The 27,136-nt window shown below is 46.8% G+C and overlaps 1 protein-coding gene across 9 annotated transcripts in view; it reads left to right on the top strand.

Moving 5' to 3' along the window:
- VPS13B (vacuolar protein sorting 13 homolog B) overlaps positions 1 to 27,136 on the top strand; it is a 3,421,660-nt gene that overhangs the window by 786,578 nt on the left and 2,607,946 nt on the right. For all 9 annotated transcript variants that reach the window (XM_069621427.1, XM_069621422.1, XM_069621424.1 and 6 more), the window contains exon 14: positions 5,745 to 5,914. In XM_069621427.1, coding sequence (XP_069477528.1) covers positions 5,745 to 5,914 — 170 coding nt within the window. The remainder of the gene's footprint in view (positions 1 to 5,744; positions 5,915 to 27,136) is intronic.

Here is a 27,136-nt window from a genome sequence, read left to right on the forward strand (position 1 = left end):
CACTCCTAGGAACAGAGCAGGCGGGTGAACGAGTTTCAAAGTGGGACTGGTGTCAACCAGGTATGTGGCCTACAGTTTATCCATCAGCAGCGCAGGACAGGTTCCCCCTGCAACTGAGACAGAGTGCGCTGTGGCCCCAGCAGCCTCCAGCCACTCCCTCAATTTCACCTGCCACCTGTTCAGCCTCTGAAGACAGGTTCTCCGAAAGGTTCCTGGCCCAGATGGATGCCATCCTGCAGGATGCAGTCAGGGACTTGCTCCCTCCGGACACACCACCTGCGCCCATAGTCATTCCTCCCATTGCTCGGTGCCACAGGCCCCAGCGCAGCTCCCCGTGACGCTGCCGGCTCCTTCGATTCCGGCTACCCTGCTTCCCTCAGTACAAGCGGGTCCACACCAGCCTGGCGCAGCAGCCTCTGACTCTAGTCTCCACACCGCAGCCCACGGCGCCCAACACCCCTCAGCAAAGGCCTTCCGCGACCGGCTTGCGGGTTTGGAGGAATATCTGGCCCTTCCTCAACCTGAAGTCGAGCAACCCGAAGAAAGAGTCTTAGCAGAAGTCCTCACCCTCCGACCCCCTACTAAAATTGGTATCCCGATGCAGAAGGACGTTGTTGCCTTCGGCAAGAAAGGGTAGGGTGGCTCAAGCCACACTCGGCCCAAACTGTCAGTCGGCGGCTCGATGCCAAGTATAGACAGATGGAGAGAGATCCACTTTTGCTGTCGGCACACCCTCAACCGCACTCTTCGTGATTGCTGCAGCGTCACTTTACTCTAAGCCTCAGTCATCCTCTGCGCTGCTAGGCAAGGAGGAGAAGATCTTGGAGGCGTACGGTAGGAAGCTGTACTCTAACGCCTCGCTGCACCTGTGTCAATCCAATGCAGATGCCATGCTGGCCCGCTGCTAACCAGAGGCTTTGGCGGGAAATAGCGGACTTCCTGCCAGAGCCAGGCACTCTTCAAAGCGGGTCTAGGAGAAGCCAAGCTGGTAGCGAAGGACATCATGGAGTCCACCTTGGCCACCATCAATACCTCTTCCCGGGCCATCTGCATCACGACAGACATGAGAAGGATGTCCTGGCTTCAGGCTACTAAATTTTACTCTGATGTTCAGAAACGCATTTTGGACCTTCCTTCCGAGGGTAACAACCTCTTTCACTCTACCACCGACTAGGAATTATATCAAAAGAAGAGCAGCTTGCAAACTGCGATATCTTTATCCTAACGAAGTCCACGCCTAAGGCGTACACCCAGTCACATCAACGCTCCGACAGGGTGCAGTCGTTCAGCGGGTTCCAGGGCTTCCAGCAACAGAGGTCGAGACAACCTGAACGTTCGCCGAGTGAGCACCAGCACAAACAACAAAAAGGTGGGTGGAGTAAGTAACTTAAACTGTTGGTGAATAGTAAACATAAACCCATAAATATATGTGAGTATCTAATATGTGTGAAACCTAACTAGAACAACGTGTGCTTCTGCTGAACCACCTTCAATCAGCTCCCGTGATAATTCGTTCTAATAGGTCTTTCTCAACCAGAATCGTTTGGCCTGGCTGGGACGCTGTACATGCATTCCAACAAAAGGCACAACAGATGTTAGAATGATGCAAGAGAATTTAATTCAGTCTCACAGCCAGTCTGCAAAGCAGGATTCAACAAATGATTTCAGATAAATGGTCAACTTTTCGTCTGACCCTAAGTTGAAATACCTTTTTGCTAATGCACCAACCAATCAATTGTATTAGTTGTTAAGTGTTGCATTGAAAATATACAACTACAATGAAAAAACAAATGCAATGTTGTATTTATAACATCCATATAGATAACTCATCATTTTAGAACTCAACAATTTATCCAACATTACTTAAACAAAAGCATTTGAGCAATGACCAAACTTTAAAGCAGATCACATTTGCAGAAGCCAATTGTAATGTACTATGAGCATCCAGAATTGTCCTGATGCCATAATTAACAGACCTGTTTTAAATATTGCTTACAAGCTTGAATAAGTATCAGACATACAAGTAGAACATATTTAAACCCCTGTGCAGCTTTATAACATATTGGATGAATATATTCTTGGGTTCCACATGTTTCCATTCACCTACTAGTTCAGCAGTTTTCAATTGTCCTAAATGAAACATTACATATAATCTGTAAATTTGTTAGGCAGTTCTCAAAGATAACATTGTAAATGTTAGCACACTGTCTTCTCAAAGTTGACTTCCAAATATTTGCGATCTAAGTATGCTGCATAATCTGATATAAGGCTCGAGGCTTTGGCAGTATTTTTTTAAAGCTTTTTTTATAAGGAATGCAAGGGGCAAGTAGCTCCGGTGACATCCCCTTTATGCTTAATTCAGCAATTTCCCATGTCGGAACTTTGGGAATTTTGCATTTGTTTTTCAACTTTTCCCAAAGTTTGTTGTTTAATGGACATTCTGCCTATGACTTTTTTGGGCTTCAGAATTTTCTCTATTTTCTGTGTGTAATTGTAATCTGTTTCTGTGTCACACTTGGTCTTTCAATGTACTCCTTCGAACTGCGACTCCATGGATTTGCAGAAACAGTTACTCTTTGGACTATTCAAGTCTCCTTTGTAGCTCACTTCCCTATACTCCTGTTCTTGATCCTCTGGCTCAGGCCCTTTTTGGACTTGCTTCCTTTGTTTTGCTGTCTCTTTATTATTATTATGGCAACTATACATGGGCTGGAAGGCCTGGCCATATGGGCTTTGGCTTTTAGCCTGAAGGTGTCTCCAGAGAGGTTTAGTGGCTTGATGCAACCACTGAATCTCTTAATCTCACAGTGGTTTTTTGCAGGGAAACTCTTATCTTCCTAGGAGTTTTCAACCGGCCTGACAAAATTACATTATTTACATTTGCAAAAAAATTGGCAATGACTGTGGTAGCTATCTCTATATCCAAAAACTATATTAAGGTCATAGAAAACAACTGATTTTCAAGGGATTTCAAGTTTTTGAGACTGAACATAAAACAATGTAAAGATAAGGACATCAGACTGTGCAAACAAATGTAAAAAGGTGCAAACAAATGTAGTTGAAAAATGTAATGAAATGGTTTGATATAATTCACTCTTAAATTGAAAGTAGTGTTCTTTTTAATAGAACTTGGTATCAGGAGGAACAGCAGGCCTCAGGGCAGCATTGTGAGTTTGAACACACGGTTTATTGAGGGGACTCGCTAGCAGAGCCTGAAGCACGTAACAAAATCCCAATATGTCTTTTGTTGACATGAATACCCTTCTGGGGTTCACTTTCTCTGATTTTCTTTCACCCTAAATTATCCCAAATACTTTCCTACCTTGTGCATGGTATACCATTCTTGTTACAGACCTTCCTTTGTAGGAGTGACTGCGTGGCACATAATTGGCTGCCAAAGGGGAAATTGGTGTATCCCCCATATATCACCTCTCGGGTTGTATCACAACAGTGTTGGCTTTCTCTGGCCCCCCATATTTGTCAGTCCCCCCTCAATGTTGTGCCACAGCTGACTTTTGTCACAGCATCTATGTATGCTACTCTGCACATATTTAAGCTACACTGCAGTTTTTCATCTCCTTTGAAGACCATTCTTTCTGCTATGCTGTGCGATAGCCAGTTGTGACAGGTTCACAGATCACGCTCTGTCAGAGGTGGGGGGAAAGTCTGACTCCATACCCTGGGTGCCGCAGAATTTGTACACAGGCCTCCTCCCATTAGCTCCTTACCTACTAGGACGGCGCTATGCCAGGATCGGGTGTCGCGCTGCATGACATCCTTGCAAGAAAGACCACAGACCAGCAACAGAGAAGAGCCAACCCACCAGGAGAACATCCCTAATACAGCAAAACCGCATGGAAAAGGGGGTGGGCTTGAATCCCTTATGTAACCTCCCATGTCATATCCCCTGAAGAGCAAGGTAAGCCATTGGTAGGGTAAATGAGCAATCCAGAGAGGGGTAGGGGATATGTAAGAGGGAGCTTTGGAGTTGTCTGGGGTGGGTTGCATTTGGGTGAGGACCAGCAGCGGAGGAGGACATCCAAGAGACCAAAGGATGTGAGAGAGATTGGAGTGCTTAAGGTATTGCTAAAGAGGTTGTCTGTGGCATATTTGTGTGAGAGAGAGAGGCGTGTGAGTAGTAGTAGTAGAGTGGGGTGGTAATAGTGGCTGGGAGTAGAGGAAGTAGGTGGGGGGAAGGAGCGAGCAAAAGCCTGTCAGTGGTAGAGTGGGAGTTAGAAGTAAAAGGGTGAGCAGGGCACCCTATCCCTGGGTGTACCTGACATTCAAACAGAGGCTACTACAGAGGGGAGCAGGGCACCATATCTCTGGGGTTTGTAATGGTGAGAAAGGGGTAGTGGTTGTAGCGGAAGATGAACAGTGGGAGGCGAGGAAGTAGAGTGAGAGAAGGAGGGGAAGGAACAGCGGAGGTAGAGGAATAGGTGGGAGTGCAAGCAATTAAGAATAGAAGTGGGAAAGGAAGTAAGATCGAAGGGTGGAAGTGGAAAGGCAGAGTGAGAGATTGGAGCTACAGTTACGTAGTGAGAGGAGAACAGTTGTTGGGAACAGTACAGAAAAGGGTCAGCTTTGAGAGGTTGTGAAAAGAGTGAGTGTGACGCATGGCGAAATAACGCACCACTCCCTATTCCCAGATACTAACCAATGATAGGAAAGGGAAAATTAGAAGTTCCCTAGGGACTCGGGTAGCCCTCAACTTATGGAAGACACCTGTATCGGTAGTCAGAAGAAGAACAGATAGGTGTTACTGATCGGTAGTTTACTAACAACCCAGTAGGGACATCTGGGGCTGGGAGGTGAGACCCAGGCCCGGGCAAATTCAATAACGGAAAGGGCCTGCCCTAGCGCCAATATTCCCATTAGGCCCTGAAGAACCAGAAGAGAAAAGCAGCTATTCTGACAATTAAGTTCAATAAACACCCTTGGACTTAAGAGTCAGCGTGGTTATTTGTGGCTGGTTGCCCTGTCACACAGTTTACGGTTTACTGATGTAATTCATCTCAATCAGGTATGTGTGCTCTGTGTCAGCAGTGATCCCGTCAATGGTGTGCTTCAGTGATTTGTGACTCTTGATTTCGGTTTGACCTCCAAATTTCAATCAAGGATTGTTTTCTTAAATTAACTCCAAAGCCAAACAGGTTCAATTCACATGATCTGTTGTGACTATGTTCTTTCAGCTCCTAGATAATAGGTTTGGCCCTGGTGACCAGCTTTCCATATCTGATGGCCAAAACTCAAGTATTTTCCAAAACGATAAGCAGATTTGTGGGGTAAAGGGTTAATTCTGTTTGGGATGTGTTTTTAAGGGTTAAAAACATGGGATTGGGGGACTCCCCCCCTCCCCCAAAATAATGCATTCGATACACATTTTTTCATTGAAAAAAATCAGATGGCACTTACCTTTGATGGAAAAAAATGGATGGAAAGTCATGCAACAGAATATCAGTTAGTCAAAATCTGGTAACCTCTTTCTCCTCACTGCTGCTAATTTTACATATTATAAATTGTGCTCTTCGTTTCCGTCAGTTACCTGAATAAACATAAGCAGCATCACCCGTCATGCAAGTTCCATAGCTACCTCAATACATCTACGTTTTTTTCACCGCTTTAGGTGGCTCCTCTTTGTTCTTTCCCCAAGCAAAATTACTGTCATTGTATTTATTGTTTGTATCATGACATAACCGAGAAAATGCGCCTGACAGCCTATTTGTTTTTTCTTATTTTTGCAGTTGCAGTAGAAGAAAGCAAATCCATGCCAACTTCAGAAGAGGTGGCATCATTGGAAGAGTATATTCCGACCCGACTGACATGCATCACCTTGCTTAAATGCATCATTACGGTCCCTATGGCTGAATTCAATCTGCTTGGCCTTTTACTGCCCATAATTATGGGCCAAAAGGTATGAGGCTTAAACTCGTACAGTGAATGTTTCAAAATATCTTTACCATTTGCTGTTTTACCCAAAGTATATTCCGAGCTGTTGTGCATATCTCTCTCTCTCTCTCTCTCTCTCTCTCTCTCTCTCTCTCTCTCTCTCTCTCTCTCTCTCTCTCTCTCTCTCTCTCTCTCTCTTCCCCCCCCCACCCCTGTTTGGGTGATAGTTGTGTTGTCAGGTGGCCATTTGCTCAAACCACCCAGGCTGTTGCTGACAGCTGCATGGACAGCAGATATCTTGGGAGGGGGTTGCTTTATGCAAAATCAGCTGTTAATGAAAACAAACAAGGGCAATATTTAATTATGCTACCATTGCAATCCTCCTCTTTTTAAAATGGTACAATGTTCATTTCTAATAATCACTTGCAGTACATATTTTAGTCATAATATGAATGTTACACTCGTCTTACTGAGCAAAGCACATTAATAAACCTTAGACTCACAAATACATTATTTTCTGAAAGAAATGTCTCATTCCAAGATGAGGAAAAGTCTTGCACACTCCTTTCTGTGCTTTTTTGAACTAACCGTACAAGAAATGGGAAGGGATCAAATCAAACAAGTGAGGGTTCCAGCCTGCTTTGCTTAAAATCAATGAGCATTTTGGGAACATAGGAATGACAATAGATCTTTGACAAATATAACTGTGATAAAAGGGTTGTCTGTTTGAATCAATGAGTGCCTCATTCACTCTGTACTTGGTGCTCATTTAATTTTTCACAACACTCACCCCAACATTAAAATGTTTGTAAGATTAAACTTTGATGTGGGCAGCTTCAGTATTTGGACGTGAGGATAAAATGGCTGGGACTTCATTCATTCCATTGGGGTCCAAGGGCTGTCCAGAGATCATGTATCCTTTCCCATTCAGAATTTTAGCTGTCTCTCATGGGCGGGGATTGCTGTGCAGATGGTCAGTCCCTAATGTACAAATATCATAATAGAATTGTGCATGTATATTTCTGAGGCTTGTGGATCTGCTTAGAATCACATGCTTTGCATAGGCCGACATCTAGTGGAAGTTGCAGAGTATTGCACATGATGTTTTCGAAGTTTGAAAAGGGACGTCGACAGGGTGTGACTGTAATACTATCCCTAGTGTGACGTACCCTGTACCCATGATCCCTCACGCATTGAGGTCCCTCAGATTATTTGTTTCTGCCATCATGGCAAGTTGTTCTTTCGTGTAGTCCATAGCTTGAGCTACTTTGTGAGTTAAAACTCATCAAAACATCTTCTGTCGTTTGCGTTTCAACTGACTAGTTCGATGGCTGTGTCCTTTGAACATCTCGACGCTGATCCCGGATTCAGAAACGGATGCTTTGTTCCGACGACAGGCTTTGGCCTACACCGGGCTTCGGCCTAACCAGTAGGGAGAGATCGGGGGGACTGATCCTTCTTTGTAAAGAATGTATACCCCCTTTTCCTGCCCATATTACCTTTCACCTGCTGCCTCTGTGCCCGCCTTCCACTATGGAGTGTACCCCTTTTAAATTCAGTTCCAAGTGCAATAGAAAGTTCCTGTGGTTCGACAAACACAGAGTTTGCAGCCACTGCCTTCCACGTGACCATTTCGAATCCCGTTGCTCTTAAGGCCCAAGACCCTAAAGGAGTACCAGACAAAGTGGTGGGAGGCATACGCCATGTCGGCCTGGTCAGAAACAGCTGTTGGGACTTTTGAGTCGGACCATGAAGGCCGAAGCAGCAGAGAGACTGATCAGAGCTCGAGGACAAAACGTGGAACAGTCTAGTTCCGCACACCTGTCCCAGCCTTGAAAGGCAGTTGTAGGCTTTGCTTTGAGCAAGGCTTCTGGCGACACCAGCGTGCACGCACACACTTCCCATAAACACTCCCTAGCCTTCCCTCGATGGGTCTGTCGACAGAGGGTGGCACGCCATCAGTTGACGCCTCCCAGCCCACCGACTTAGTGTTGACCATGCCTGCTGTGGTTCTGCCTACGTGCCTACCACAAGGCGATTGTGCAGACACTCCGGCAAAGGGCATGCACAAACACTGCTTGACGGCTGGGGCGGACACACTGAAACAGCTGCGGAAAAAGCAAAAAATACATTTTTGCCCAGAAAAACAGCACAAAGAGCATTCTGATCAAGACAAATCGACCTCTCTTTATGAGGAATCCTCACCTTTGTCTTTCGTCCTCCACAAGAACCACCCTCGGGAGCCTGAGGACACCCGTGGAGTGGATTGTCCGGTGGAAGCATCTCCTGTGGCCCCTAAGGCCACTCCAGAGCCACTAAGACCTATCTTGTCTACTGCCTCCGGGACCCAATCACAGTTTCAGTACACTATGGGCAAAATGTAATTCTTTGTGGACTTCATGAGTAAGCTGCTCAATAGCCTTGAGTGAGTGGGCTGCTTACTCATGAGGTCCACAAAGAATTAAAGCTGCCCACTCACTCAAGGCTATTGGCAGCCTCCTTTACCTCCCCCAGTGTCACCAACGCCTTCTCTCCGGCCTCAGCCCTGCCACCCAGGGAGCCTTCACAAGAATCTTTTCAGGAGGACATGCAGTCCACACAGTGGACCAGGATATGTGGGTGGATGTCCACGATAACCCCGGCCAGGCGTATGAGAAAGACTATTTCAAGACCAGGACGACCCAGACATCATCTTTGTCGACCCTGTTGACCCCTCAGTTGTATGAAGGTGGTCACTCGTCTACTATTGCAGATTAACCTCTCTACAATCAACTGCTGAAAAAGGCAGCTGACCATTTTTGCATCGACACTGAGGAATCCAGTCCTGCTGGAACCAAGTTAATTGAAAATATTCTCAACGAGAAATAGCCCGTTAGCCAAGCTATTCCTTTCCTAGAGTCCATCAAAAAAAGGGTCGCTCAGTCCCTGTCTACTCCATTTCTTACTAGAGCGGTTTACCCACGGGTGGATAAATCTTTTAGACCCTCTCCTTCAGATGTACTCTACATTAGGGGTCACGTCAAGCCTGATTCTCTGGTGATGACCACTACCTGAAAGAGAGCTGGTGTTCCACTCTCAACCTCTGTGGCACCCCCCAACAAGGAGTACAAGAGACTTTATATACTGGGAAAGCATATTGCGACCTCTGCTGCGTACCTCACCAGGAAGGCAAACAAAACTGCTTTGTTTGCCATCTTGGGATGAGGTCTCTCGGCATCTGAACACAGTACCGGAACCAGCTCGCTCCCACCATCTCAAGATCACCACCGAAGGCAAACCGGTTTCCCAAAACATCCTAAAAAATGTCTTGGATTCTGCAGACACCTCTGTAAGGGTTATTGCAAAGGGTGCTCTCTTAAAAATGGAGATCATCAAATGGAGATTCTTTGCAAGCGTATATAATTGGGCGAACAGTCTGTGGGCCAAACATGGAGATGAAGATTATGCTAACCTACTCAGGATGCAGGGCAGCTGGGTGAAAGCCCAAGATAGCGGACACTTACCACTAGTTGGACTAGAGACTCCTTGTTCTGTTTTATCTAGGAACGCACATGGCCATTGCTCTTTTCTGGTTAATCCGCTGGGCGGGTTGGAACTGTGAATGTCTAACCTTTTATTTTACAGGAAACCTGGTTTACTGCCCCTTCTATATGGATGGTTATATTACAATTTTTCAGTTTGTCCTTCCTGTGCATTGGGGCCGCCCGAAGGGCGGATTATGCATAGGGGCAAAATCAGAGTATAGGCCCAGACAATACAAGTGTATCAAAGAAGATCTGAACCTTCTGGCAGTGGTAATAAGTGGGTTTGCACATGTACCTGGAGACGCACTTGTTTTGGGTATATACGATCCCCCTGGCCACATGCAAACTGATGAATGCAGTCCGCGATACCTTGTGTTTGTGGGCACCCTGCTTGATTCAGGATTAGTCTTTCACTCAAAGTACACCTAGTGGCTCTCTCTGCTTACACCACGTCACAGAACAACATTTTGTGGTGGAAGGTGCCTGTAGTAAAGGCTTTCATGGAGGCCGTCAAAAAACGGTACTTTCCCATCTCTAATCCTACTCCCGACTTTGACCTCATTGTCATACTCGCAAGGCTCATGGGGGCTCCCTTCAAGCCTACGCACAAAGCCGGCCTTAAACACCTTACATGAAAAAAACAACCTTCCTAATATCATTACTTCTATCAGAAGCGTTAGTGAACTGCAAGCTCTGTCAGTACAAGACCCCTTCATAGTCGTACACAGGGACAAGGTGATGCTATGCGCAAATCCTCGCTTCTCACCCAAATTCATATAAGAATTCCATGTCAATCGGAGCAAAACCCCCAAAAACCCAGCAGAAAAAAGTCTACATACACTGGTTGTATATAGCGCTGTCATGTTCTACCTTCAAAAGACAAAGTCTATCAGAAATACAGATCATTTCTTTGTATCTGTAGCCGCTGGAAGAGAAAGGGACCCCCTATCTCTAAAGCAGTGATTTCAAAATTGTCAACTGCATCCAACTTATTCACTCTCTTGCCAAGAGAACATTACCCTTTAAGCCCAGAGAAAACTCAGCTCGAGGCACTGGGGCAACCTTAGCCTTCATAGCACACGTGCGTTTAGATGCCATTTGCAAGGCTGCCACTTGGAGTTCAGTACACACCTTCAACCAACGCTGCTGTAAAGACACACACTCTAGGGGTGATACACGGGTGGGACAATCAGTGCTGAAACATCTCTTTGCAGTGCTACCTTCTAATAGCCCACCTACTTCTACTAGTACAGCTAGCTAATCTATACAAAGCATGTGATTCTAAACAGATCCACAAGCCTCAGAAGGGATACATTTCTCAACGTAATTGTATTTCTGATGCTTGTATCTGCTTAGATTCACATGCACCGGCCCTTCCGTCCCTCTTGGAATAGAAGGTGCCTAGGAAAAAAAGAAAAAAGCATAGATCTTTCACACATCATGGTCTCTATTTACACTTCATGCTTACAATTTACACTTCCTTGCCATTAATAATGAAGTCACACAGTTCATGATATAGGTCCTCGATATAGGGTAGACAAAGCTCTTGGTGGCTAGCCCATGTTGCCACTGATGGAGCCAGTCCCAGTATGTGGTTGTAAAATTCTCTTTTCATTGCAATAATTTGCCATTGTTAAGGGCCCACACTTCTGCTCCATACAAGCCCGTTACACATGCTTTCACCGAATGCACGTTTAATATAGGAGTAACCAGCTGGACCTTATATCATGATACAAACGTGCATATTTCCCCTATTGAGAGGGGCATCCTGCAGCTTCCACACAGTACGTGTCTGAAATTTGAAAGATTAAAAGCACATCTGGCACCCAAATACACTCTTTGACCCAGAGAATTGACACAGATTGTATAAAAGTGAGAACATTTAATGGCAGAATTACATAATAACAAAGTAACCCCTCATTTTAATAAATTATGTTTAATCTTCAGTTTGCCATGTAAACTGAATATGTTAAAATAATTTTGCGAGATTACTGCTAGCAAAACACTTAAAACTGGGATTTGGAATACAAATTAAACAGCGTTGGGGCGAGCACACATTCCTGTCGAACACCACATTGATTTGGGAATATGTATATGACAGTTGACATTTTACTAAAAGTGAACAGCAACTTTGTTTTCTCATACATCAAAATTATTAATTTCAATATATTTAGGCAGATCCCCATTTATTGCAGGGTGCGCCGTAAAAAATGTTCTATTTACACAGTCGATTGAGCAATAAAAGCCATTTATAGTGTTTTATTTTTGTATATAGGAACTTTGCCACTAATACATACAGATTCAGAGCATGCTGTGTAATTTAAGACCTTCGACACAACCAAACTCTGTGGGGGTGATAATAATTTTCCTCTTTCATCCAAGTATATATATTGTCCAAATTAAGTTTCCCAAACAGCTTCATGTAACTTTCTGAAAGGGAATTTGGACAATAACATGCTGGGGTAGTTGGTCCCCCTTTTTATAATTTGGAAATATCTCTCTTCCATGCCATTCTGTTGCAGTGCACCTTTGAATTAAACACATTGCAGAAGAGGGATGCCCAGAGCCCAGGCAACAATTTAAAGAGCTCTGATTGAACCATATCCGAACCTGGGGTTTTATTCAGTTCAAGATATCTAATTTCTATGCTAATCTCCAATGCCCAGAAGATATTACCCTCTACTTTTTGTGCCTACTTGGATGCACAGTAAAGTGCTAACAGATCCTTGAGAGACCTTAGAACAATACAAAGTACTAAAATGATGTTTCCACATTTCTGCCAGCATATTATTTTCCAAGCCAGAGTATGGAGTGCTCATAATGAGTACCAAGCGCAACCAACTCCCAGAACCTTCTACTCTCTGTAATCTGTGCTGCCCCAGCGAAGTTGTCTCAGGCACCATTTGCAAGCACTTTTCTCTTTGCCTTTAATGCAGTTTTAAAGGTATGTCTCTTCATTTGGATTTTCCTTGTAGAAAAATGTTGCTGTTTTAGAAAAAGCAGAATGGCTTTTCTAGCATTAAGGGAAGCGTTATCCAACCATATTTTATGTTGCGCTGTTATGGGTAGATATTGGTCTTTTTGATGGCAGGCCTGATTTTCATAATGAGATGTTCAGAGATATTGATCTTTTATGTGGCTGCTTAATCGAATTTTTTATTTTCTATAATTACCTTAGAAATAAGGTGACTTTTTAATACTGTATCACATTTTAGCCTTCTTCTGTTAGGAGTTAACTGAAGTGATAAACTAGAGAGATCACTAAAACCACTCTGGTTTACAACTGGGTCAGAAACATATTTCCAATGAAATAGGGAAATAAAAACAGTCGATAATTGAGCGTCCCATGGGCCGCAGAGGTTAACACTTCCATTACAGCCTGAATCTAATCTCCCTTTTATCATACAGAATCACAAGAGTAATTTAAGAGTATCAACCCAGTGCACCGGAATCCCCTTGCAAGGTATTCTCCTACTCCTGATCATGCATGTCGGCTTAAGCAGCTGCCTCAATATTAAAATTTTAAAATACATACAAAGAAGTTTGCCATTAGAGGGAAACTTCTTGAACGTAAAATGGATAAGATTATTCACATTTATGTGATCAAAATAGACCATGTCCTGTTTCCCCTGTGGAGAATGATGGCAATTAATTAAAATAATGTACTGTTTACAATATGTGTGTACTTTAACAATTTGGTAGAGGTCAGCATTAACCATAACAAACATAAATGAAAAAGTCAAGCAAGGCCAAATTACACAAATCCCCAGAATGTCTGCCTCTAATATTCTTTATAGTTGGGTAGAAAACAATTATTAAATTATCTAAATGTGTCAATTTTCCCAGGTCTTGTGGAGCAATCCATCATGCCTTGTAAAGGTTACTAATTCCACTCGATCAAATTTAGTTTCCACTCCCGCTAGCCTCCATGATAAACATCCTAAGGATTTTCCCTTAGTATCTGCTCAAAAAATAGTTTGGTCTTTGGATAATAGCAAAGGGACAGTGATTGCATTCCGTGGCAAGCAACTGTGACTCAAGGTGTGTGCCCCTACAAAATGCTGTAATGGAAGTGGGGCCAGAAGGGTGAATATTTCACTCTTTGATGGAGGATAGACTTCAGGGGGCTTGGAACTTGATGGTATATTTTCTTCTCAAAGAAATCATTCTCCATCCCTTGGTGAGGATCTACTGGGGTTGTGACTTAAGAGCAGATTTGCCTGTTGTATTCTTGGGTTCAGTTGCCACCAGATTTATTGTTGGTTAATTGGGTGGTTTGTGGAAGGGTTTGACATGGGGGCTCAGAGTCCACACAACAGTGAACTAGCCTTGCTCTCAACAAATTAACTGGATCATGGATAGGTGAAATGCCACAGTCAGTCTACATCCGCCAGGCTAGAAAGTGCTTCATAATGATTAGGTAGAAGCAAAGCATTATCAGTGCCAGCTGAGCCGATATTGTTCCTCTGGACCATTCTTCCCACTTGATTGGAGTTGGCATATTATGCCTGACAGCAGGATAGAACTAATGGAGCAAAAGGAGCTTTATTTTTGGGTTACACCCTCCGAGGTGAGAATTAAAAACAGTACAACCCCTTCGTTTGCCAGCGTAACAGCTATACAGTCCCCAATTAAGCGTGGCCCAATCTATTCGACCCTTCTTGCATGTGCATCAATTGTGGATGGATTGGGGGCTACGCAAATTTGGATTTATCCAGTGCGTAACAATGATCAAAGCTGAGGCTGATTATTTCTTATGTGTCCAACTCTGGAACCTGAGCCGTAACTATCACAAGCTGCTGGTAGTGGAAAATACATTTGAATAGTGTTCTGTAAGGGTGTCAAAGAAGGAAGCTGACACAAAGGTGGCATGGTGTTGGTTATAGACTTTTATTTGTGTATACAAAGTCCTTCACTATCCGTATTTCTAAGAGGAGTTTCCCTGCCTCAAAACTAATATCCGTCCGTCAGAATGTCTGTTAAATCAAACACCACCATCCTGTGTCACAACCTACTTCCATCCGTCACACTACAACTAAAGGATAATCTAACAGAAAGTTCCTTCTCCAGGAGAATGTCTCTGTTCTCCTGGTCCTTGGCTAGTGTTCAATAGAATGCATTCCTGCAACAAAAATATGCCAAGGGTAATGACTCCCTTCCCCTGGCTTGCGGGTTTCACAAAGCCGTTCTACAATTCCTCATTCAGGAGAATGGCTCCCTTCTCCTGGTTTAGATCGATACAGTTTCCAATAAAACTAGGGGGAATGACTCCTGTGAGAAACCTGGGGGTGTTCTCCCCAGTAGACCTCGGGAAACCCTTATTCAGGTGACATGGGAAGGGCTGGCGCTCTCAGACATCAACCCTGGGGATGGACGAGCAAGGGAGGATCACCTGGATAAGGGAACTCGGGGTTATGTTCGGGTGAATGACCCAGGTGAGACGTGTGACCGAGGGCAGCTCCCACCCCGTGGTACCGGCCTCAACTCCGGGAAAGCCAAAAGCCAAGCAGTTCATCACAGCCGGTGAGTCGAGGGGAGAATCGATAAGAACTGGGCTGTGTAGAATGTGAAGTGCAAAGTGGCAAGTTGAAACAAGTTTAATAAACTGTGTGAAGAACTGTAAAACGTAATTAAGTGGAGATCACCTACCGAGGGAAAACCGGCACCATGTGGGTGCTAACTCAAGAGACTCTGGTCGATTCCCCCCTCTGAGCGAAACTACCGGTACCAGAAGGCCGTAAGAGGGTCACCAAAAGAGGTCAAAGTGGTCATACAGGAAGTCTAGTAAAATCCCTGTACAATCAAAAGACTTTGATCTTTAAACTGTGTGAAAACAAGGGAAGTGAATCCCGCATTGAGAGAAATCAAGAGAAGTGAATCCTGCAAATACAAGCGAATGTGAAGTTGGTAAAGGTCTGAGCCAGACGGAGGGAGATCCAGGTGTGAAGCCATCACCCAAAAACGGACAGTCAAGAGGGATCCAAGCCCGACGGAGAGAGATCCAGGTGGGAAGTCCTCACCCAAGTACTGACGGTCAAGAGCGGTCAGAGCCCGACCGAGAGAGATCTAGGGGTGAAGCCATCACCCAAAGGTTAATTGAGAAAATAACTGTCATAAAATTGGGAAATGAGATATGTAAGAAGGGTCAACGCCCAGAAGAGGGGCACCCCGGGATGAAGCCATCACCCTACGTGAAACTGTGATAAACAATTGAGAAGGGTCAATACCCAGAAGAGGGGGGACCCTGGGGTGAACCCATCACCCAGTGAACATTGGAAACAAAGTTTTTTTTTATTAAAGGAACTGTATTTTGGAACCACAGAGGCCTTCGAAAGCGTGAAAACATAGCTATCTGGGGTCTTCATATCCTTAAAGACTTTTCTAAGGATTTGCATCCAGAAGAGGGGAATCCTGGGGTGAAAGTTGTCACCAAAAACCATATGGAAAGGAGACTGTGTATTTGTTTTTTTAGTTGAATACGTCAGGTCCCAGAAGGCAAGAGACTTCCAAGAAACCAAGACTTATCCATCGACGGTCCTGAGAGCTTCCCTTCGAACTGTTGTCTTATGCTTCAAGCTCCCATCTTACCCAAAACGTGGGGATGAGAGGCCCAGGCTACTGCATCCTGACATATTATTTGAGAACCCTTCCTTCTCTTCTTGAGAACTATCCCACACCCCTTTTTGTATTAGTTGTGAGGTTTGGCAATAGGTTTCTTAGTATAGGCCCTTTTTATTCGCCACTAGGACTGCCTTATTTTTCATTTGATGGTCGAAGATTGCTCCCATCTTGGATTTAGGTTTAGAATAGGCGTTCTTCCAACCTGCATACAGCATTCATTGTTCAATGAACACCCTTAAACTGTGATCACTTGTGCTTGTCTTACTTGTTGCCACCATGTGTTTCTCTCACTCCCTTCCCCTGGTGTCTCTACAACTCTCGGTTCGGTACCAGGAGAATGACTCCCATCTCCTGATATTGCCTGGCACAGTTCACAACAAGGACAGGGGGAATGGCCCCCGTCCCCTGGCGTCTCACAGGTTTAGGGTGATTTGGTCAAAGTAGAATTCATCTAAATTCTTTTTTTTACTGGATGATTTGGCCTCAGATATATGTGGGGAGAGACTTCCCACAGCCTCCCCCCCCCAACCCCTCTACATTAATTATGCACCTAAACCCACCCCCACATATATTTGCTGTGCAATGCATGGTAAAACGCAATGAACTCTATAGCTATCAAATCTACCATCGTAAAAACTCCCTTTCCCATCTCAAAAGTTATTTTTCATAGTCCGCAGCTTGATGTGCAGTTTGCCACTCTGTTTTGTTGTTAGCAAAGTCCCAAATCATTCTTTGCTGATCAATGGGCTCATTGCTGCCACTGCAATGAGCAAGTTCTCCTTGCTTGCTCAGTTCCCTTTTGTTGGGGTCCCAGACCCTTCCCTGGTGGTGAGTGGACTTATTACTGCCACTGTGACGAGGAAGCCCTCCCTGGATGCTTGGTTTGTACTGGGTTTGGTCTACGACCAATTTCTGGTGGTCAGTGGGCTTATGGCCGCCACTGCGATGTTGAAGCTCTCCTCGGATACTGGATATGTTAGTGTCCCTGACCCGTCTATCTTCCACTCCTGTGTTGCCTCCGTGTCTCTTGCGCCTCCCATTACCTTCTAAGGGATTTCGGCACACCACCGGGACTTCCTGGGAGTGGTGATTTTCTCTTTGCTGCACCAGTCTTCTCTCTTCGGTTTCCACAGGATCGCAGCAGCTCTGAGCTTTGATCTGCTGCTCGGCTCTTTGCTTCTGTTTCGCGTTTGGGTTTGCTTCAGCTGGATCCGCAGAGAACTTCTTCATTGCCTCGCTGGTGCCCTTTGCTCTTCTCTGACTCTTATGCCCAAAGTGCTTGAAACTCCCGCAGGTTTCCGTGCCTGTTGCCTCTCCCAACTGGGTTTGACAGCTTGGTTAGTCCGTCTTTCAAAATTATACAATGTTGCCAGTCCCACCCTGGCGGATTGTAAAAGTCCTTTGTCTTGTACATTCAATTACCTTCATGTCTCCTATGCTCTTCATCCTAGTACTTTTGGCTTTAACTTTATCCCCTGTATTAAAGCTACATAGGTCTACTTTCATTATAATGGTTCAAAATAGTGGGGAAGGCTTGGGATTATAGTGGAGTGACCATATTCAATGGGCTTCACCCAGGTGGTCGTTCTTTGTCCCCACAGGGGACAAATGAGGTCCTACCGCATTAAACCATCCCTAGGGGGACTATTGGGCAGCAGCTGCACCTCCCTAACCTCATCGAAAAGGGGTCCCCCTCGGTGAGAAGTGAGGACACCCTGTGAATCGCCAGTTTCCTCTCTTAGACTGGGTATATTATGGTCAGGAACCTCGGATCTTCACAAACCATACTTGTGGGGTCACAATCCCTGTTTAATACCATTGAATCTGAGTCAACAACCACATTATTTTTCATACGTTTACCGAAGCGTAGTCACACTTTGTTAATAGGATTATCAGTCAAATGTGTTTGAGCTTCCATACTCGCCACCCAACACAAAAATAAACTTACCGCAAATGTATTAACTGCTGGAATAATAGCAGAAGATATGTTTGGCACACTGAGTGTTGAGCCTGTCCCATACATGGTAGAATCAAAAAAGGGCTCCTGGCTAGGCCCTGATCTACCCAGGCAGTTATACAATTTTATAATAACACAGTAATCAGGGTGAAAGAAAAGCAACACATTTCCATAGTTAAAACCCTACTGTCAGATCCAGTTGAAACTTCCTGCAGAAGTGAGGCTGGCACACCAGACCCCCCTCACCCCCCGCACCACCCAGTTTGCCTGCCCAGCAGTCTCTTAGCAGATATAGCTACCTAGCTGGCAAACTCTAGGGGAAAGGGGAATGGAGAAAATAATAAACCCAGATCTTCAATGGCACCCTCAACGCCCTCAGGAACTGGATTGGATACCTCAGTGTCTGTGGTGAGCTGCTGCCTATGCTCCAGTTGCTAATAGGCTTCACTTAATTGTTGCAGCAATATCTGAAAGTCTTTAGTTTCTTCCTTTGAATACTTTCAAAACAAAGTCTTTTCAGAAACTCTTTACTGAGACTTATTTCAAATCAGACTCACTGTCATATTGTCTGAAGAAAATACTGTATTTACAACTGTTGCTTGCGTTACTTAAACAAACTGTTAATGCTTCTTAAATAAGTCCATAGACTACTCATTCTTTAATCCATACGTATTATAATTGGCCTGTGCTGCTGTTTTTCTTCATCACTCACTGAGGATCAGCCTGTTGCTTCCTTTAAATATTTCTCATCGAATCTCTCTCAACAGCTGCTCCACTTGACTATTCCTCCGTGCAACTCTCTGTAGACTTCGGTGTTCCGGCTGCCCGTGACACGCCGAGGGAAAACACTGTTGAACTCTGATTAGAATATTCAACGAAGACCCGACGCACCGGTAGCACGTTCGTTTTTTCCGAGGGTCCTTTTGTTTAATGTCGCACGAACGAACGGAGTACGAGCGAAACGTATGAAATGCAAACTGAGGTTTGCTTGTTAGTTTAAATGTGGTTAGTACTAAAGTATATTGACACAAAATAATCTCTGTGCGCCTGTTAATACATTAACTCGCGCCTCGCACGCAGTGCGCACCGAATTCTCAGTTCCTTATATACGCGCGCACTGTTGCCAATCGCTTAACTGCTTCAACTAAACTTCTCATTAATTGATTTTGCACACGAAGATCTCTCATTAGACAGTTCAAGTCAATTAATATTGTTTTCATAGAAACTGATCAGGACTATATTTAACTTAATAAACTCTAGTACTTAAAAGTTGAAACTTAGCTTGCTTCATATGTTCTTCTTCAGCTTCAAATAAGTCTCTGGTTTCACTGAAGATTTTCTGTAGATTGTCTTAACTTCAAACGTTCCTCAGAACAATGACTTCCTAAGTGACTACTAAACTTATTTACAGAGCTAAACTTAATGCGTCCTGCCTCTTCAGAAATTAGAATGAAAGGCAGTTTAGAACTCTCTGAGTGGAATTCCAAACTACCTCACAATCTGGCTCCTCCAATAACTGCTGCAGAGTTGAACCACCATCTTGCCCTGTGGAAACAAAGGCCTCCTGAAAGTCCAGTTGAGGAACACTTCATAATTCCAATCACCAACCAGCATCCATACATTACTGAATCCTCCTACGGCTCACCCCTCCTGCACCTCAAATTAAAGTGTTTAAATCGTTTACCATTACATGAAGACCTAAATGAGTGTTTTAAGTGCGTACCAATGCATGGAAACCTGGCAATGTACCTTGGAATCCTGACACCTATGTGCAGAAAAACATTGTTCTCAAAAGTTATGAGGGTCAAAAGAAATTTTAACCCCAAGCGTTTAATGCACATCTGTTAAGCAACAAAACAACAAGAACACTATTGACTGATAGACATTTGTACAAAATACACACGGGTCAGTCCAGTCAAATTGACTGGAGTTGGTGAACATTAGGCATGTTTCTTCCTTTCTAAAATCAATGGGATACAATGTACAGATAACATGTGAGCACAACAGAGGTTCACGGTGCACAAATAGCAGTGTTGGTAATGGACACTGGTACAAAAAAGGGTTGTTGACACTACTGTGTTGTGGCCGGAAAAGGAAAGCTATTTAATGAAGCTTGCCCTTCATCAGGACGGAGGAACTGTTTGAGGGAAGAGGTGTCCTGTTGGTCTTGTGTGCTTAGTTACGCTATGGTGGAGCACACACGCACTGTTTTTGCCTGTCTCCATGTCAGACTGAGAAGCAGCAGCTCTCGGCACTAGGCTAACACAGTCTGTGACAGCCCCGAACGAGCGACCGGGATCACAACCCGATGTATGACATGATCTACAGGCCCTCTATTTAGGAGCAACAACCCCAAGCGTTGACCATTTGGCTACTCCGACCACACCCCGATGTAAGACTGGATCCACCGGCCCACAATTTAAGAGCCGCAGACTTAGAACACAGACTCACGCCATTCCGGCACTCAGTATTACCTGAATCCACACAACTACCTGTGGTTTGAATCTCCCACGATTGAACAGGGAACCAGCATAGATCTGATATAGTCTAGTTACTCTCACTTTTCTTGTGCTACTTAATCGTGCCTGCTTGTGCGGCGATTTCTTTTCTCCAAAAATTGTCTTGAAAGTTTTTACAACTTCAATTTGCATTTTTATTAAAACATGTTTGAGGCATGAGAGCCATGACCCACCAAAGGTAGTCAGTTGTTCCATCTTCAGAGCAGACGGTGCAGTCAGGGGTTGTTTACATTCGAAAATTCAAAAGGAAGCCTACATGTTTCTTGTGGGCAAAGCCACTGGCCTTTGAAAGGTCTCATTGTCTGCGGTAGCCGGCAATAAAAATGTGTATGTAGTACTTTTCAATTTTATTACCTAATTCAATCTGTGGAAGAAAAACAGACTAAAATAGAAAGTTTGATATTTGGTATGACGTGTGTAATTCACTTGGCACACAGCTAGATGTTGTCAGTAGCACAATAAAATCCAGTGCAAAATATAACTATCTTGTCAAGCTGAACATTACGTTCAACCCGAGATTACTCAAATGTATGACAAGAAGCGTCACCATGCATCCAACTATTTCGGAAATGCTTCTATAGGAAACACTGGGATGTTCTTTTAGCACTAACATCGCACATATCCCCTGCCACGCAAATCTTTATGGAGATTGGTGCTGTTTTCCAAAGATCGCTATTGATCGTTTATTAACTTCCATTCGTGCAATCCGCTTACTACAGTTAGTACACAATGGCGACTCGCACATCCTGAAGTGCCACTGCATCACGCTCAGGCATTGAAGAGTTACCTGGTACCATTGCCATTATGTTTTTGACAATCTACAAGGTTTGAATCATTCGAGAGAAGCGTCACATAATGGTCATGTCTCCCCTCTGCACACCTACGTTTTCAAATGATACACTGTTATCCTTTTCTTGAGCTTGAATGTATTTATTTTATTTTGTCATTAATATAGCACACAAAACCCTGGGGCATCTAGGCGCGTTAGTTTAAAAGGATTGGTTACAATGGCTGTTTGCACAGGAATGGGTTACAGACAGTGCATGATTATGTTACTTGGGTAATCAGTTACAGCATTATTTACAGGCAGGTTGACATGAGATGCAGACATTAGTTACATGGGATAAAACCTGATAGTGCAATAGATAACCAAGTTAAGTGCCCGGTATTAAGTTGTAGCATTATAGAAGCTGCTCCTCATGTTACTGGGGGCTGCATCGAAATAAGCAGGTAAAAGGCAGGTATATCCATCGCACTACAAAAGCTGCGTCTCATGGCACGAGGGGCTTCATCAACTAGATGGTGACAAATCAGGTGGGTCCATCACATTGCAAAAGCCGCGCCTCATGGTGCGTGGGGCTTGATCAAGTAAACAGAGAAAGCCAGGTGGGTCCATTCATTGCAAATACCACGCCTCATGGTGCAGGGGGCTTGATCAAGTAAACAGGGAAAGTCAGGTGGGTCCATCGCATTGCAAAAGCCGCGCCTCATGTTGCGAGGGGCTTGATCAAGTAAACAGGGAAAGTCAGGTGGGTCCATCGCATCGCATTGCAAATGATGCGCCTCATGTTGCGGGGGGCTTGATCAAGTAAACAGGGAAAGTCAGGTGGGTCCATTCATTGCAAATGCCGCGCCTCATGGTGCAGGGGGCTTGATCAAGTAAACCGAGAAAGTCAGGTGGGTCCATTCATTGCAAATGCCACGCCTCATGTTGCAGGGGGGGCGCAATCAAGTAAACAGGGAAAGTCAGGTGGGTCCATCGCATTGCAAATGCTGTGCCTCATGTTGCGGGGGGGCTTGATCAAGTAAACGGGGAAGGTCAGGTGGGTCCATCGCATTGCAAATGCCTAATCAAGTAAACCAGGAAGGGTCAGGTGAATGCCCGATGAAGACAATCACCTTTATCTCAAATCTCCCTCCACCTCCCAGTATTAGGTCATTATTTCTTTTCACAATCCACCCACGTTTAAGAATGATAGTGTTTGGGCCTCCTACTCCTAAATTATGGAAATCATTTCATTTTTTGAAATTCAAAATGCTTTTTTTTTCTTACAACTAGCAAAAGGCACCCACACTCTGCGCGGGTTCTGTAGACAGACATGATAGCATTAATTGTTGAAAATCAATGATCCTGTAGGTTACTGTTCTGAGTCGCTTATCGCTTAATGTGGTTTGCACTCTGAAGTAAACTGCACTGGGAATGGGCACGTGTGGCTGGCTGACACACCCCGGAGCAGACGTGGAGGGGAGGTGAGAGTTGGCGTGCTGCAGCACACTGGGACCTTCTATGTGCTCTCCCCACCTGTCACCTCACCCTGGCACGTGCTTTGTGTGCGGGGCATCCTAGGGCCCTGAAAAGGCAAACGTCACGTGTGTGAAGGGGCTGAAATCAGGGCAAAGGGGTGGGATAACCAAATGTCATGTAACCAGTATTGTCCGGAGGGTCCTAACAGGTAACTATGCAAAATGTGGTGGAACGGGGTGCATTTCAATAAGAAACAAACTAACAGATTCTCTGCATTATATATATAGATTTGCAAGTCAATATATTGCATGAAATAAAATGGACGTTTTAGGAGCCCTTACCGCGAGGAAACATTATTTATTAACACACCACATTCAATTTAGGAGTTTACAATTGCCAATAACATCAGGAAATTCTCCCACCACATCCGGCACAAAAGTTATGCGGTATTTAGGGACCAACAATAAAATGTAGCCTGTTTGCCTGGTGTGAATCAACCTGATATAAGGGCCAGGGAAGGACTAGATAAAGAGTTTGTTTGGTATGGTATCAATGTTTCTCCAGCATGGGGTCTGGCATGGATTCACATGCTCATGAATATTCCCCGTCGTCAGGCTGGGAATCCTCGGTAAAGAAAAAACCAGTATCAGTTTCGTTTCTGATCTGTCTTTCGTAGTAATAACCAATCACTGGTCTCTGCGTCATACTGACCACAGCCAATGACTGCCCTCTACCTAAGCACCGCCTCTGGCAGCCATCTTCAGATTTTTACCGCACGTTCATGTGTTGGGATCCTCGTGCTATTGCTCTCGAGCGTTAGTGCTTTTTTCGCGCTTTTTTCACAAAAAAACTTCGATTCTTTCGGTCAAAAGAGCCTCAAGCTCCACCGATCCTACATCCGATCAACGGGGACCCGTGTCGGATTCATCTGTGCCCCTCAAGGGTGAAGATTTCGTCGAGCTACGCTTCGGAGGACTCCAGAAGCTTCTCAGGCCCGGTCTCGGAGATGGCCCAGGAGAAGGGAAGCTCGACGCCCGGAAAGCTGTTCAGGGTCTGCCCTGGATGCCAGCTGCAGAACGTCTTCAAGGAGGACGAACACTCTTTCTGCCTTTACTGCCTTCATGAGGACAAGACGCACGTGGAGAAGGACTGTGCTTTTTGCGGCAACATGTCGGAACGGACCATGAAGGACCGCCATCAACGTCTCGCCAACTGGCTGGAGGGTAAGAGCCCGTCTGGCGAGAAGAAGAAGAAATCAGAGCGGTCTTCTAAGACCTTTGAGGGCGCCCCGGCGACGGGGGCCCAACATAAGGCCAAGCACCGCGAGTCCGCTGGCACCGGGAGCGCCGAACGGTCGGGCTCTACGGGCGCCAGGCAGGGCGCACCCTCCCCGGCACCATCAACCACGAGCCAACGCTCTGGGTCGGGTAAGAGGAAGGCCGAGCACCCGGCGAAGCTCCTGGAGAGGCCCCGGTCGAGCTCTAAGGCAGAGGAGGAGCGTGGCAGTGCCCCCTCCCTCAAGGATAAGGCGGTGAGCGCACCTAAGGTGGTGAAGGCCTTGATCCATCCGACCAAGCCCTCTATCGAAACGGTCGCGGCGGCCCTGGCTCAGCCTGTGGTGGCTACACCAGTGGTGGCGACCTCAGGGCCCAGAATCTCCCTGCCTCCGCGGAGGGAGTCTTCCTTTGTGCCCATCGATAGGACCCCCGTGAAACCCTCCGTGGGGAAGAAGAAGGGGGGGCAGGGCGTCGTCGTAGATTCGGCCTCAACCTCAGAAGAGGAGCTGATCGAGGTTTTAAGCCACGGCCTAGGCGTGGAAGAAGGCCAGCCCGCCGGGATGGACCCCGACGCAGGTGACGACGACGACATCGTCGAGGATACCGACGGGGCCCCTGCTTGCCCGTCGGATTCCCCTCTGCCAGCGCCGCAAGACAACTCGGCGGCCATTTTGTTGGCCATACAGTCCTTATGCTCCGAGATAAGGACGAGGCTACCGTTACCGACGGAGGAACCTCTCCCGTCGGGGGATCCAGAACCGGGACCTTCTGGTGTTCCCCCTACCAAGAAAAGAAGGATCCATCCACCACCTCCTTTTCAACCGTCGCGCCCCGTCCAGCCCTCCTCCCCGTCCACCCGAGGGGATGATACGGGGACTGACACGGCAGCGACGGGTACGGACGACGAGGCATACGACGAGGATTTTCCGTCGTCGCCTCCCACCAGGGCTTCTCCGCCCGACGAGATCGGATCTTTCCACTCCATGATCTCCAGGGCTTCCGAGCTTTTCCAACTCTGCCCTGAGGAGAAGAAAAAGGAAGGCTTCCTTTATCAGCGGCGCGAGGCCAAGAGGAAGACGGTCCTCGCAGTGCCTCTGTTGGACGACATTTGGGATGAGGGCCTTTCCCTCCTCAAGAACCCTTCCACGACGCCAGCTAGAAGAGACCGGTACGAGAAAAAGTACCGGGTCCCGGACACGGCCCCCCTATGCCTCCGGGCGCAGCCTACCCCGGACTCCGTCGTCTCCGCGGCAGCCAGGAAGAAAGCGGGGGGGGTGCGGCCTCCACATCAACTTCCCCGCCGGACGGCGAGGGAAAGAAATTGGATGCTATGGGACGTAGAGTCATCTCGTCGGCAGCGACGACGATTACAGCGGCCAACGCCTTGGCTATCGTGGCCCGCTACGACAGGGAGCTCTGGTACAAGATAGCTCCCCTGCTGGATTTTCTGCCGGACGAGAAGAGGGCGGAGGCCCTTGAGATCCTGCAGGAAGGTGAGGTGGCGTCGGACCACGCCATCACCGTGGCGACGGACATCGCCGACACTGGGTTCCGCCAGCTGGGCAACGGCGTTTGCCTTCGACGTCGTGGATGGCTCAAAGCTACAGACTTTCGGCAGGACGTCCAGACCAGAGTCCTGGACATGCCCTTCGACGGGAACAACCTGTTTGGGAAGACAGTGGACGATTCCCTTCAGGCCATCAAGGCGGATACTGAGACGGCCAGGGCCCTTGGAGTCCTGCAGCAACGACGAACGCCCTTTCGGAGCGGCGGAGGCAAGGGCGCCTCCAAAGGTTCCGGCGGCGGTTTCGCTTCCTACCGTCAAGCGGCCCGCTCGTCGTCGCAAGAGGCCTACAGAGGACGAGGCAAGTCTAGCGGACCCCGCCGTCGTCGCCAAGGAGGTCAAGGCGGCAAGGCCGCGTCCAAGCAGGATTGAACCGGCCGTGGGGTCGGGCCCCCACCGAAGCACCCCGGTGGGAGGCCGGCTGGCGGGCTTCGTCAGCGTGTGGGAGTCCATCTCCACCGACCGTTGGGTGCTGGACGCCCTGGCCCGGGGCCACGCGCTCGAGTTTCAAAGAAGGTGCCCGCGCGTCCCCCCCGTGGCCAGGAAAGAACTTCACGTCCCTCAACTTCTCCTGGAGGTAAAGGCGATGCTCAGAAAGGGCGCCATCGAACTCGTCCCAAAGAGGCTTCGGGGCTCCGGAGCCTACTCGCGATACTTCCTCGTGAAGAAGAAGACGGGAGGATGGCGCCCCATCCTAGACCTGCGACGTCTGAACAAGTTCATCAAGGCGCAGAAGTTCCGGATGGTCACCCTCCAGCACGTCCTGGGTCAGCTGGAGGAAGGAGACTTCCTATCGTCGTTGGATTTGGAGGATGCCTACTTCCACATTCCCATCCTAAAGGGGCACCGAAAATTCCTCAGATTCGTGGTCCAAGGGCGTCATTACCAGTTCAAAGCCCTTCCCTTCGGACTACGGTCGGCACCCAGGGTATTCACCAAGTGCCTCGCACCGGTGGCGGCGCAGCTGCGCCGCGAGGGGATTCACGTCTACCCCTACCTGGACGACTGGCTCATCCGCGCCAAGACGAGGGAGCTCGCCGTGGTCCACACGGCAAGGACCGTCCAACTCCTCACGGACCTGGGATTCTCCGTGAACTACGCCCGCGCAAGTCGCACTGTTTCTGGGAGCGAGGCTCGACACAGTGTCCCTTCTGGCCTCCCCGTCGGAGGAGAGGACCAGGACCATCTTGGGCAAGGTGCAACGGATGTTGGTGGCCGGCGCGGCCAAGGTGAGGTCCATCAAGTCCCTCCTCGGGATGATGTCTTCCTGCATCTACCTCATTCCCATGTGCAGGCTCCGGATGCGCCCGTTGCAAGAATTCCTGGATGCGCGCTGGATCCAGACGACGGGCAGCTTCGAGGAAAGGATCAAGCTCGACGAGAGTTTCCGACGAGCGATACGGTGGTGGGGCACCCGCGCGCATCTGACGGCGGGCATGGACTTCCAGACCCCAGCCCACCAGGAGACTGTGACCACGGATGCCTCCCTGGAAGGGTGGGGAGCGCACACCGAAAATCTGCACGCAAGGGGACTCTGGCT

Source organism: Ambystoma mexicanum, chromosome 5q (assembly GCF_040938575.1).
Source record: "Ambystoma mexicanum isolate Mex_15411 chromosome 5q, UKY_AmexF1_1, whole genome shotgun sequence".
Classification (NCBI taxonomy): Eukaryota; Metazoa; Chordata; class Amphibia; order Caudata; family Ambystomatidae; genus Ambystoma; species Ambystoma mexicanum.